Source organism: Malaclemys terrapin, chromosome 9 (genome assembly GCF_027887155.1).
Source record: "Malaclemys terrapin pileata isolate rMalTer1 chromosome 9, rMalTer1.hap1, whole genome shotgun sequence".
Classification (NCBI taxonomy): Eukaryota; Metazoa; Chordata; order Testudines; family Emydidae; genus Malaclemys; species Malaclemys terrapin.
The window spans coordinates 49,961,213-49,974,358 of NC_071513.1; the positions used below are offsets into that span (position 1 = coordinate 49,961,213).

At 43.5% G+C, this 13,146-nt stretch overlaps 1 protein-coding gene across 5 annotated transcripts in view; it reads left to right on the forward strand.

Annotated features, from left to right (window-relative positions):
* The window catches only part of FARP2 (FERM, ARH/RhoGEF and pleckstrin domain protein 2), a 197,296-nt gene extending 190,833 nt beyond the window's left edge, over nucleotides 1-6,463 (forward strand). For 4 of the 5 annotated variants that reach the window (XM_054039883.1, XM_054039877.1, XM_054039879.1 and 1 more), the window contains exons 26-27: nucleotides 109-260; nucleotides 3,691-6,463. In XM_054039883.1, the coding sequence (XP_053895858.1) occupies nucleotides 109-260; nucleotides 3,691-3,781 (243 nt within the window). In that variant the 3' untranslated portion in view covers nucleotides 3,782-6,463. The remainder of the gene's footprint in view (nucleotides 1-108; nucleotides 261-3,690) is intronic. The other variant, XR_008446209.1, reaches the window with a different exon arrangement.
* Nucleotides 6,464-13,146: the final 6,683 nt, after the last annotated feature.

Consider the following 13,146-nt stretch of genomic DNA (forward strand, 5'->3'; position numbering starts at 1 on the left):
TGACTGTACAATATGAAAGATCAAACACATGCTCTGCGATTGCTGTCCATGTGCTGACTGGTAAAGGATGGCTTTCACCAAGAACTGCACTATTTGGCTATGTTCCAGGATGATTATCCATTGGCCAGTCTCCCACTACTTGGCTACACAGTCAGCACCCCAGTGGAGGCAGATGGCATTCAGAAGGATTATGTCTTCAAGTTGCAGTTCAAGTCCCATGTGTATTTCTTCAGGGCCGAGAGCAAGTACACCTTTGAGAGGTAAATTTATGCTTCCTGCATCCATCTCAGAGTCTAATATTTGCTTTAGCCACCAGTGGGTAGTCCAGAGTTGAGATTTTAGATCCCAGTCTTTGTTGCTATGCACAATCCAAGTACCCCGTGGGCATCCGTGGGTTCCTAGAAAGAGGGAATCCTTTCCCTCACCATCCCTGATGGCTGCAAAGCTCCTCTGTGGTTACTGCTTCAGACCTCTACTCCTTTCAGAGGGGAATAGCTGGTGGCATGTATCAGCTTCCAAGTTTCTCCCGGGGTGCCCAGGCCCTTCCCCCAAGCTCCCACCCCGGCTCCACCCCACTCTACCCCTTCCCCAAGCCCCCAGTTCGGCTCCGTCTCTTCCTGTCCAATTCCACCCCCAAGCGTGCCCCGTCCTCACTCCTCCCCCTCCCAGAGCCTCCTGCACGCCATGAAATAGCTGATCCGCAGCGGGCGGGAGGCGCTGGGGGGGGGAGTTGATTGGTGGGGCCACTGGCAGGCAGGAGGCTGCTGGGAGGGGGAGGGAGGGGAGCTTGGCTGCTGGTCGGTCCTGGAGCACCCACAGAGTTGGCGCCTACGGCTGGTGGTTCTGCCTAGTTGGAGATCCAACTTCCTTCTATACTGTGACATACTAGAAATCCCAATGAATCTGGGTAATGTAGCATGTGTGGAGGTATATACCCTCTGTGTGGTGCCCATTACCTTGCCCACCATACCCAGTATATTCACACTGGGCCCAGGCAGCCTTTGACATACAGTTCATTGAGAGAGGTTATTATTTAGGTACAGCAGAAATCTTTTTGTTTTTCAAAGAGAGAGGGGGCCTGGTATACAGGTTAGAACACACGGCTGGGAGTTAGGAGTTCTGCGTTCTATTGCTGTCTTTGCAACTGTCTTGCCCCGACATTTTTTGAATGCTGTTTGTACTGCAGTACATTCATACTCAAAACTTACATTTTAAATTATACTGTATGCAAGAGAACTAGGTGCAATTTTATACACCAGTCAATTGAACCAGAAAACTGAGTTTCTTCTAGAAAGCAGGAACATAATCTTTTGGGCCAATATTTGGGGAGGGATAGCTCAGTGGTTTGAGCATTGGCCTGCTAAACCCAGGGTTGAGTTCAATCCTTGAGGGGGCCACTTAAGGATCTGGGGCAAAAATCAGTACTTGGTCCTGCTAGTGAAGGCAGGGGGCTGGTCTCGGTGACCTTTCAGGGTCCCTTCCAGCTCTGAGATAGGTATATCTCCATATATTATTATTTTGTGTTCTCCCTATATTCCTTCTACCTCCTGTAAGGAAAGAGAAGTCTCCCCATCCCCACTTGAGAGCATCAAACTCTTGTCAGCAAGTCTCTCATTGTATGGGTCACAGTGTTATGGAATAGTTCTAACCCTGAGTCCCTATCTTTTTGACTTTTTCAGAAAGTAAGTTTAAGAAAAATCTCCAAGCCACATATAATTGATTTAGAGTTTTTCTCATAATTGCCACGTTTTTCCCAATAACAGGATTCCTAGAAGTATTGATTTCCAGAATGATAGCAAGAGTGGGACATTTTTTACCCATTTTATAAGAGTTCTTTCCATACTTTAAAGAGGTACAGTCTCAAATAGTTCTCAGTGGCCAAGGATGACCTCTTAAATGAAGAGAGCTTTCCTAATAAAAATACAGGAGAATCCAGTGAGCCTGAATACAAAACCAGGTGCAGGGTGCTAACTTCCCAAAACAAGACTGCCCTTGGGCAGCATCACCCACAGTGGGTTCAGTCTTCTCTTCAGGCAGGGCCCAAGCCCAGTACAGTTTACTCCAGGGAACAGGAGAGAGAGACAATTTCTGTATAATTTTCATACTGCATTTTTCTAATACAATCTCTAGTGGATATTTTAGGTATTGCCTTATGGCCTCCATTCCAATGTTGGTTATCTCCAGAGGTATCATCCCAGGTTTCTCTGACCTTGGGTCTAACAAAAGATCTGGTTTCATTTAGTAACTTGTTCATGGAAGATATTAATCCTTTTCACAGTCCTAAGACACTTAGTATGGACTTGAGGGGCTTGAAAGTATTTGTTAGATATTTATCTAACAAACATGAGTCAGTGAAATGTCTCAACTGGAGAAAGGCAATTAAACTAGATCTAGGGCAGGGGTTCTCAGGTTATTACATGTGGGGGTCACAAGCTGTCAGGCTCCACTCCCAAACCCTGCTTCACCTCCAGCATTTATAATACCATTCAATATAAAAAAAGTGTTTTTAATTTATATAGGGGGTCACACTCAAAGGCTTACTGTGTGAAAGGGGTCACTAGTATGAAAGTTTGAGAACCACTGATCTAGGGACTTCTTATGTGAGTCTGTGAATGATTATCCAAAGGGCCAAATATGTCTGCAAGTTATTTGGTGCCAGCTGCTCTCCATACCTTGAATATAAAGTTGGCTGTTTGATTGAAATAGGGAGTGGTTCAAAATAAACTTCCATGGTGTCAGTGATGAGAAATCACTTGACTGTTTGCAGGTTGTCCTCCCACATAACTATTGGGGAAGGAGTCTGATAATCAGAATAATTGCCATATTGAAGGAAGAAAACATAAAACTTCCTCACTCCTGGAAACCGCTGGCTCCTGAAGAGAATTACACTCCCTCTAATGCAATGCAGTTGACAAGCCAATACCTGCTTCAAGCCCACAACTACATGACCCTTCCCTTTTTTATATATTGTTCTAGGTTGCAATAGGCTAGTTAGCATCCTTTGTTGGACTTTAACTTTCCAAATAGTGTTCAGATTCTGAGCCATTTTAACATGTTACCCTCAGTTTGTTCATTAATGCAAGGACATTACACACACTGTGTGATGCTGATCAGATCCTTTCACCTCTCTTTGTACCCCGTTTTCCCCTCTGCAGTAAAATGGTGTTCAGACTGCCTACTTCACATGGGTTTGCAAGCCTTAGTGTTTTTACAGGGTATGTGTTTGTACTTTGACTTGGGGGGGTGATTCCCAGCTTGAGGAGACATCCCGCACTAGCTCTGATTGAGGTAGCTTACTGAAAATAGAATGTAGCCATGGCAGGGGGAGAAATGGGAAGAGCTAGCTGACCTGAGTACATATCTAGCAACTGATGGGCATGTACTTGGGTTGGGTAGTGCCTCCTCTACTCATGCTACCATGGCTATGCTCTCTATTCAGCATGCTAGCTCAGGTCTCCTCAACCTGGGAATCACTCTCCCACCACCACCACCCAACTCAAAGTGAAGACATACCCAAAGCATTTGAAGATCCTTGGATGAAAGCGTGATATAGGAGTGCAAGCTATTCTTGTACTGTAGAAATTCTCCATAGATCAGCAGCCAATTCAATACATTTGACCCAGAAATGTTTTGTAAGCAAAGGACGTGGCCTTGAATGTTGTAAATGTTCTGTTGTTCCTCTCTTGCCAGGTGGATGGAAGTGATTAAGAGAGCCACAAATTCTCCAGGGAGATCGAGCCTGTTGATTCCCATGGATGAAAAGGATATTCACACAAACTGAAGGGGGCAGAGCTGGGTCTCTGCTGTAGACATCTGTAGTGCGGTGGGATGGAACAAGGAGTGGGGGGGGTTGATAAAGCAGTAACATGAGATGCTTGTTTCCACCTGATGTGGAAGTTAAATGGACAAGGGGAGTGATGAACTGGGGTCACATCAGGTTAGACTGGACTAGAAGATATAAAGTCTGCTACAGTCAAAGCTAACTGGAGAGGTAATGAACCTTAACAATGGCTGCAAAATTCCCATACTGTGGGAATCCCATGGTTTGCTGTGTGCGTGCATTGCATTCCTGTTATGGGTTCTGTATGGTATACAGTGGCATGTCCTGATGGAGACAGATGGCCATGTTCATTGTGATTGGGTGTGTCAGTTGTGTTTCTTGGTCCGTAACTGCGGATATCAGGCTTTCTGGCTCCCGGGAGTTCCCGTCTGACACTCAGTGTGGCTAAACCTCTGGACTGTCAGCTGCCATAGCTTCAACCTGCTGGCCACAAACTTTGTGGACTAACTGGGGATCTGCAGATGTATCCAGCCAGAAGGCCTGAATTCACTTTAATTTCAAACAGAAAATACAGCTGCTGTAAAATCATGGAGCTCTTCAGGAAATTGCCATGGCAACAACTTCAGTTTTTTTGGGGGGAGTGGGGGAAATGGGGAGAACATGAAGCTTTTAGTTTTAGAGGTATCACATTTACAGCTTGGAGCAGGAGACCTGTATGAAAGAACACACATGGTTTATTAGAGCTCAGAGCCTGCTCTGCTGCATGCTGAGAGGGGCCTACCAGATATATTTATTATACCTCCAGAGTCCTCTGCATCCCTCATGGAGTGGAGGGCTCCTCTTACAAACCCTTTAATCACCCTCCGCTAGTGAGACATTATTTAAGGCAGGGATGGCCAAAGAACTAACCACAACGTCCTCCAATGCAATATGTTGCTGCTCTTGAGTGGTATTTTCAAAGGTGCCTAAGTGACATAGGCGTATAAGCCCCATTGAAAGTCACTGATACTTGTGTTCCTATGCTACTTAGGAGTGTTTGAAAATCCCAGCCCTTATCTCTCTGGAGGTGGCATCCATCTTCAGCTTTAACATGGTGTGACGATCATTTGCATCAAGGTGGAGCATTATATCCTGGCACCTGCTTTCTGTGGGGTTGTGCCACCATATTCAAGATAAAAATAGTTTCAGTCTGCCCCACTTCCTGCAGATTTTCTGTTTCCTTTGGATGCTGTGCAATGCAGCACTTGATTGGGCAAATTATGGATGCCCCTGATCTAAGGACTGGTAAAGTTGTAATAAGCTGAAAGTAATAAATGCTGCTTATAGGTAACATAGCTTAGAGGGGCTGATTTATATTTCAGGTGGGAAAGTATTTGTGTCAGGGAAGAAACAATAAGGTGTTAGAGAGAGATAAGAAAGTGCTGTGTGTTGCGAGGATGGCAGAAACAAGAGGAAAGCAGAGAGACCTATGGAACATGGGAGATGCAGGGGCTTGCATGTGCAACTGTTTCCCCAGAGAGAGACTCCTGGGTTTGTTGGGTCAAAGTCTTAGTGTGCTGGATGGGAAAGGACTAGGATCCCAGATGGGAGGATTCTAGGTAGAAGATTTCATGACCTTTCACTTGGCACCTTCATCCATAAAGAAGCAGAGACTGGACCAGTGCATCATAATGACCGTTGTCCATTGTAAGTTAAATGTACTTTTTTAATTTATTAGTGTCTTAAAATAAACGGTTGTAGATGTATAAATGTGTGTTTTAGCCATTTCTGCTATACCCTAGCTGAGGGTAAATGTCATGGTGGTGGAAGTAAACAGCTGCTCAATGTAAAGCTCTGTCAGTATGCCCGTGTTCACTCTAAAGCTTTCCTGCTCTTGGGAAGGTATGTGACGTCTGCATGCAAGCTGGGTAGTTCGGTCCTTTAGAGTCAGTGGTGGGACAGTCACCAGTTCTAGGCGAAATACCTTATTCTTGAGCTTTGCAGCGATCTCTGTGGATCCCAGAGTAAGCCTGTGTGATGGCATCTTCAAAGAATTACACGTGTGATTTTTCTCCTCTTCAGAGCTGATTAAACCCTCTTTTTCCTTAGCTCTGCAGCTTGAGGGAAGAGGCTTTGGACTCCGTAACAGGTGGTTGAGCTTCTACTGTCTTCATCTGTTTTCCTGGATGATGCTCTGCTTGCCTCTTCGTCCCAAGAACAGTAATGCACACTATGAACATCCAGGGTCTGTTTGAAAGGAATGAGTGAAACCAGTTTAGAGTGGAGCTTCCCTTTTGAATGAGAAATCCCCATCTGCCGTCTTTGGGATTTCAACTGCTTGTTAATCTCTTGCAATGGGGATCTGCAGAGGCAATTTTCATGAAGGAGAAAAGAGGGTTACCTATCAGTAATTGAAGTTTTCTGAGTATGTCCACACTGACTCTCCTCCATAGCCTTTTGCTTAGACTTTGAGACAGAGAGGAATTAAAGACTGTTAAGAACAAAGGGCCTTTTACAGCGATGGTTTAAAACATTGTTGTGTAGCTCTAGTTATCTGCTATTTCTTTTACTTCTTTAAATGATTCCCATGGCTTATGAGTGTGGCATGCAACTTCCTACAGTGCAGAGGCAGTATGTCTGAAAAACCCGCTACTGGTAAGTTAGATGCCTTTCTCAGCCTTGCCCCAAGTGAACATTTTCTCACGTCATCTGGTAGCGGAGGGCAACAAAAATGATTAGGGGTCTGGAGCACATGACTTATGAGGAGAGGCTGAGGGAACTGGGATTGTTTAGTCTCCAGAAGAGAAGAATGAGGGGGGATTTGATAGCAGCCTTCAACTACCTGAAGGGGGGTTCCAAAGAGGATGGAGCTCGGCTGTTCTCAGTGGTGGCAGATGACAGAACAAGGAGCAATGGTCTCAAGTTGCAGTGGGGGAGGTCCAGGTTGGATATCAGGAAAAGCTATTTCACTAGGAGGGTGGTGAAACACTGGAATGCGTTACCTAGGGAGGTGGTGGAGTCTCCTTCCTTGGAGGTTTTTAAGGCCCGGCTTGACAAAGCCCTGGCTGGGATGATTTAGCTGGGAATTGGTCCTGCTTTGAGCAGGGGGTTGGACTAGATGACCTCTTGAGGTCCCTTCCAACTCTGATATTCTATGATTCTATTACTGATCATCTGCTCCAGAGAGACAGGGACCTGGAATAGCAGGGATGATTATGTTACATTGGCAGAGCTGTGTAGAAAGAGCTTGCACAACATCTCTGTACAATGCCTGGCACTGACTCATTTTCTCAAGAGCCAGGGTTTACCACTCTGCAAGCAACAAGACTCAGTGAGTACATATATTCCATACATGTTGACTGGGCCTTGTAGTGTCTCATTGATTTAGTACAAGGATGAGCAACTGGTGGCCCAGAGGCCACACCAGACCCACTGGATCATTTTATTTTGCTCACCACAGCCCAGCTTGGGGTAGGTGATCCGGCAGCGCCAGAGCCAGGAAGAGGGCGGGTGGCACATCCTGGGGCAAAGGCCCTGCGTGTGCACAGACGCATTTGTCACATGACGCTGTGGTGAGAGCCCACAAACCAGAGCAGGGTGTCGGGTGCAGCCCTCAGCAGACAGGAGCTGCTGCTGCTGCAGAGTGAGTGCAGGATGGACTTTCTCTCTAACTCACCCTGGTGCCTCCCACCCCCGCATCGCACTGCCTGGCCCACCAAAGTGTGTTAGAGGATTCTTTAGCCCTCTAGTACCTGAAAGTTGCCCATCTCTGAGTTAGTCTCTTCAAAGTTTTCTAGCCTTAAGCAACCCAGTGCGCTACCATCTACCTTGTATATTAGAAGAGGAAAGTCCTGAAGAGTAAGTTATATGCATTGATAAGTATTGCATTATTGATTTCACCTGATCAAAAAGCAATACTGTTTGAAAAAGCTCTTGGGGGAAAAAAACTAGGGCTGTGGATTAATCAGTTAACTCATGCAATTAACTCAAAAAAATTAATCGTGATTAAAAAAAATTGTGATTCATCGCAGTTTTAATCACACTGTTAGACAATAGAATACCAAATGAAATGTATTAAATATTTTAGATGTTTTTCTACATTTTCAAATATTTTATTTCAATTTACAACACAGAATACAAAGTATATAATGCTCACTTTATATTGTTATTTTTATTACAAATATTTGCACTGTAAAAATTAAACAAAAGTGGTATTTTTCAATTCACCTCATACAAGTACTGTAGTGCAATCTCTATCGTGAAAGTGCAATTTACAAATGTAGATTTTTTTTGTTACATTACTGCACTCAAACAAAACTGTAAAATTTTGAGCGAACAAATCCACTCAGTCCTACTACTTCTTCTTCTTCAGCCAATCTTGAAGATAAACACATTTGTTTACATTTATGGGAGATACTGCTGCCCACTTCTTATTTACAATGTCATCTGAAAATGAGAACAGGGTGTTTGCATGGTACTTTTTTTAGCCGGCATTGCTAGGTATTTACATGCCAGGTATGCTAAACATTCATATGCCGCTTCATGCTTTGGCCACTATTCCAGAGGATATGCTTCCATGCTGATGACGCTCGTTAAAAAAATAATGCATTAATTTGTGACTGCACTCTTTGGGGGAGAATTGTATGTCTCCTACTCTTTTACCTGCATTCTGCCAAATATTTAGTGTTGTGGCAATCTCAGATAATGACCAGCATATGTTGTTCGTTTTAAGAACACCTTCACTGCAGATTTGACAAAATGCAAAAAGGTACCAATGTGAGATTTCTAAAAGTAGCTACAGCACTCTACCCAAGTGCCTTCCAAAATCTGAGAGGGACGAGGTGTGGAGCATGTTTTCAGAAGTCTTAAAAGAGCAACAGTCTGATGTGGAAACTACAGAACCCGAAACACCAAAAAAAGAAAATCAGCCTTCTGCTGGTGGCATCTGACTCAGATGATGAAAATGAATGTGCATCAGTCTGCACTGCTTTAGATCAGTATCGAGCAGAACCTGTCATCAGCATAGATGCATGTCCTCGGGAATGGTGGGCGAAGCATGAAGGGATATATGAATCTTTACCGCATCTGTCATGTAAATATCTTGTGACGCCAGCTACAACAGTGCCATGCAAACACCTGTTCTCACTTTCAGGTGACATTGTAAACAAGAAGTGGGCAACATTATTATCTCTTGCAAATGTAAACAAACTTGTTGGTCTGAGCCATTTGCTGAACAAGAAGTAGAACTGAGTGGACTTGTAGGCTCTAAAGTTTTACATCGTTTAGTTTTTGAGTGCAGTTATTTTTTGTATATAATTCTACATTTGTAAGTTCAACTTTCCTGATAAAGAGATTGCACTACAGCACCTCTACCCCAATATAACGAGACCCGATATAACACGAATTTGGATATAATGGGTAAAGCAATGCTCTGGGGGCAGGGCTGCGCACGCCGGTGGATCAAAGCAAGTGCGATATAACGTGGTTTCACCTATAACGCAGTAAGATTTTTTTTTTTTTTTTTGGCTCCCGAGGACAGCGTTATATCAGGGTAGAGGTGTACTTGTATTAGGAGAATTGAAAAATACTGTTTCTTTTGTTTTTAACAGTGCAAATATTTGTAATAAAAATAAATATAAACTGAGCACTGTACATTTTGTATTCTGTGTTGTAATTTAAATCAATATATTTGAAAATGTATTTAACAGAGCGATTAATCGCGATTAATTTTTTAATCACTTGACAGTCCTTTAAAAAACCATATTTGGAATCAGCCACTTTCTACCCCTATCCTGATTGTCAGTTACAAAAAATGTGGTCTCTCAGGGACTGGGATGTGGGTGGCAACGGTTACACCAGTATTTTGGTGAGTACAGGGGTTATAAGAGGATGTGTGTTTCTAGGCCAAGAGCCTGTTGTGTAAAAGTTACGGTTCCAGTCCATTATAAAAGGAAAAGTCATTGCTGGTGGGATTCAGGTAGGGAGGTGGGAAGCCTGCTTTTAATGGAGATCAAAGTAACCATAGCAGGTCAGGCCAGCCAACTAGATGAGAGCAACATGAGGGCTATTAGTTTGTGTAACCTCCTGGCTTTTCATGTAGAGTTCTCCTTTCAGGGAGACTTGACACGTTTGCTTTTAAATTTCCCATATTGTGGGGCACAGTGCTTAAATTCAACAGTAGGTAGCAGCTTTCAGCAGCTCTGGAAAAGTTATTAATTAAATACCTAATGGGGAATTCTGATGAATTTTCTACATAGAAAAATGACATCCTAAAGGATTTCTTTATCTATCTTGGCTACTTATATGCTCCCCATTACCACAGTATCTCAGTGCCTCAGAGTCTAATGTATTTACCCTCACAGCACTCCTGTTTGGCAGGGCAGTGCTCTTGTTCCCATTTTACAGACACGGAACTGAGCCAGAGAGATTAAGTGACTTGGCCAAGGCCGCACAGGGAGTCTCTGGCAGGGCAGTGAGTTGAATCTGCCTCCTGATTTCCAGGGTAGCTGCCTAATCATTGGACCATCCTTGTTATCTATGGCAAGAGGGTTTTGAGCGTTGATATTTGCTGACTTCTGCCCTGCAGGCAGGGCAGGTCTGCAATGGCTCTGGTCTCAGCTGCTGGAGACGCACAGCCTTCCCTAGAACTGGAGGCTTGCTGATCTCATGGAGCACTACCCTGGCATGAAGCGATCAGAAAGTGGATTAAATGTTCTCCCATCACTGGAGGAAAAAAGCAGAAGCCATTAAAGTGAATAGAGAAAAAATGATAGCAGAATTTGTTCCTTGGAGGAAGCACAGATCATAAATGGTGTGTATGCAATTATAAAGGCCAGGCATGTGGATGCAAAACAGAAATTGCATTAATGAGAGCAAAACACAGGGGGGACGGGTACAGCCCTTTGTAACTTTCATAGGTGAAACTTTATCCCAAATTGCTTGATAAGAAGGAGGCTATGCAAAGGAAGGCAATAGGCATACAAGCTAATGAAAGAAAAGTGACAGACCAACAGAAGAGTTGGAAAGAGAGTGAAGAAAAGAATGTGTTCTATATACTTCTACACAGAGCAGGGGCAGTCCCTCTGTAAGAATGAGTGAGACAGGAGTACACTGGAAGATTTCTTCAAGGAGTAAGTACTTATCTATCAGGATGCTGTTGGCTCTCACCTATTGGTAAACATCCAAGCTGATATTAGCATGATCTGTAATCCTGTAGACTCTTAAACATGTTACTAACATTTACTGGATTGAGGGATTGCTTAACACAGATGTCCTCTTGTTCCACGATAAACAAACAGTCTTAACTCTGTATAGTTTAACTGTTTCAGTTCAGAAAACCATGAACAACTCAGTCCTGATTTGTTAGTCCCTATTGTATTTGCTTGTGTATTAGAATGAAACTATTTCTTTAGCTGCCCTTTGAAAGAAAATATAAATAAATAAATAAATAAAAGTAAGAATACCTGCTTCTGTAGCCTCATTTTGCAGGATGTTAATTTCCTTAGCTGATTTAAATGATCTTCACTTCCTAGCAGTCTAGATAATTTCATGTGTATTCTGTTTGTTTCATGTTGGTCAGACCAGTGCAGCAGCATGTCTGCTTAAGTATTTTCAGCACATGCTGGATTACAAGGTCCCTCCCTTTGGCCCACCTTGTAGGCATGTGTTTGTTTTCTGTGCAATGCCACCCCACCTTCAGCTCCAAGGGGACAACTACTCTCATTGTGCCGCATGCAGCTGTGAGGAGAAAACACCCCATCATTTAGCTGTGAACATCTGTTAACGTTTCAAACTGGTTCCAAAGGCAGAGGAAGTGTCAGAAAGAGAATGCACTTTCCACCCTGCTAGGTTAGCTGGCTGTAAGCCTAGCTTTGAAATAGGGTAGTCATTCTTTCTCAAAAACTACCTTCCTAGCTGTATCTCCGTCACCACCCATACCGAGCCTCTGCTGTAGCCAGTATGCTGGACAATGTAACAGTATTCAAATGTGTTGATGTTATTGGACTAAACATGCTATCCTATTTTATTGCCATTTGCATCTGTTCTTTTTAAACTGGTTGTTGGACTGACCCAATTGACTATATCAATCACTGTCCCCTTACTGAGAACCAGATTCTGTTTTTCTCTTGCTTAGAATTCAGTAAACTGTGACTCGAGTAGAAAATACTTAGCTCTTAATCCACTACCACAGTAGCAGGGTGGAGCCTGATCCCAACCAGCTATAATTGTTTGCATGGTTCAGCACCATCTTACTCTTCCAGTATAGATATTTTTGACTTGCCAGAAACTATGACCATGAGTGTGTGACTTTGAGCAAACAGTTCTCTCTCAATCATTTCTCCCTTAAGTAAAACAGTATAGGCAAAGCTATCCTAGAGTAGTTTTCAATATGGGGCTTACGCCTAAAAACTGCAACTCAGACATCAGTCAGCAGAAACTGTAATGAATACTTCCAGGCAGCTCAGTGTTTCTTTGGAGCAGTACAGCAAGTTTGTTCTTAGTACTGTTGTTTGGCTGTATAAAGAACTATGTCAAAAAGCTTTCATTATATTGTTTCTCTACAAGCAAGGATACTTGAGGTGCCGCAGATCCACCAGAACTTTCACTTTACATCAGAGGCCTGATCTCTCATCCCAGGACTGCATCTTTCCCCCAAATCACTCAACTATAGGGATTCCCAATTTCCTGTTGGGGGACAGCCCACCACCAAACTGCATAGGCTGGCAGATGAGTAGCCCCCTTGATGCTCTAACAGTTGTTTTGTCTCCTTTCCTTCTGGTTCTCTGGCTGTTTTATGCTACCCCTCCCTCCCCCTACAGCTGCTTGGGTAGCTGGTCTATTTGTGCAGCAAATTCTCTTGGGGGAATGCTACAGGAGAACAGAGTAAATGTTCTACCATCTACATTTTTATGCAGAATTGCTGTTCCTGGGTTTGACTATAAGAGGTGCATCTTTAGAGCAGGAACGAGGAAGATCTTAAGCTAACAGCTGCTTTAGAAACAGGGTAGACATCAGGCTCAGACAGCTTTCTCTGCCACACAGTCACCCTCAATAGTGTCCTAGAGCATCATTTTTTACTGCTGAAGTCATCTTATGTTGCAGCTGTGGGCCAATATTCCTGCAATTTAAAGATCACTGAAGCAACTTCAAGGGAATAGAGCAAGTATTTCCTTCCCTGAAAGGGTATCAGGAGAGAGCTTGGCCTGTAATTTTCAACTCCCCTCTGGCTCAGCAATGCTGAGAGCAGGGAGAGTACACGCAGAAGTCCACTTGGTTTATAAAAGGTCTGTGATGTTTGAAGCTCTAGAGTCTTTGCATTCTGTGTAATTGAAAGCTATAACAACCACTACTTTCAATACTCTTTTAAAAACTCACACCACTGTTGC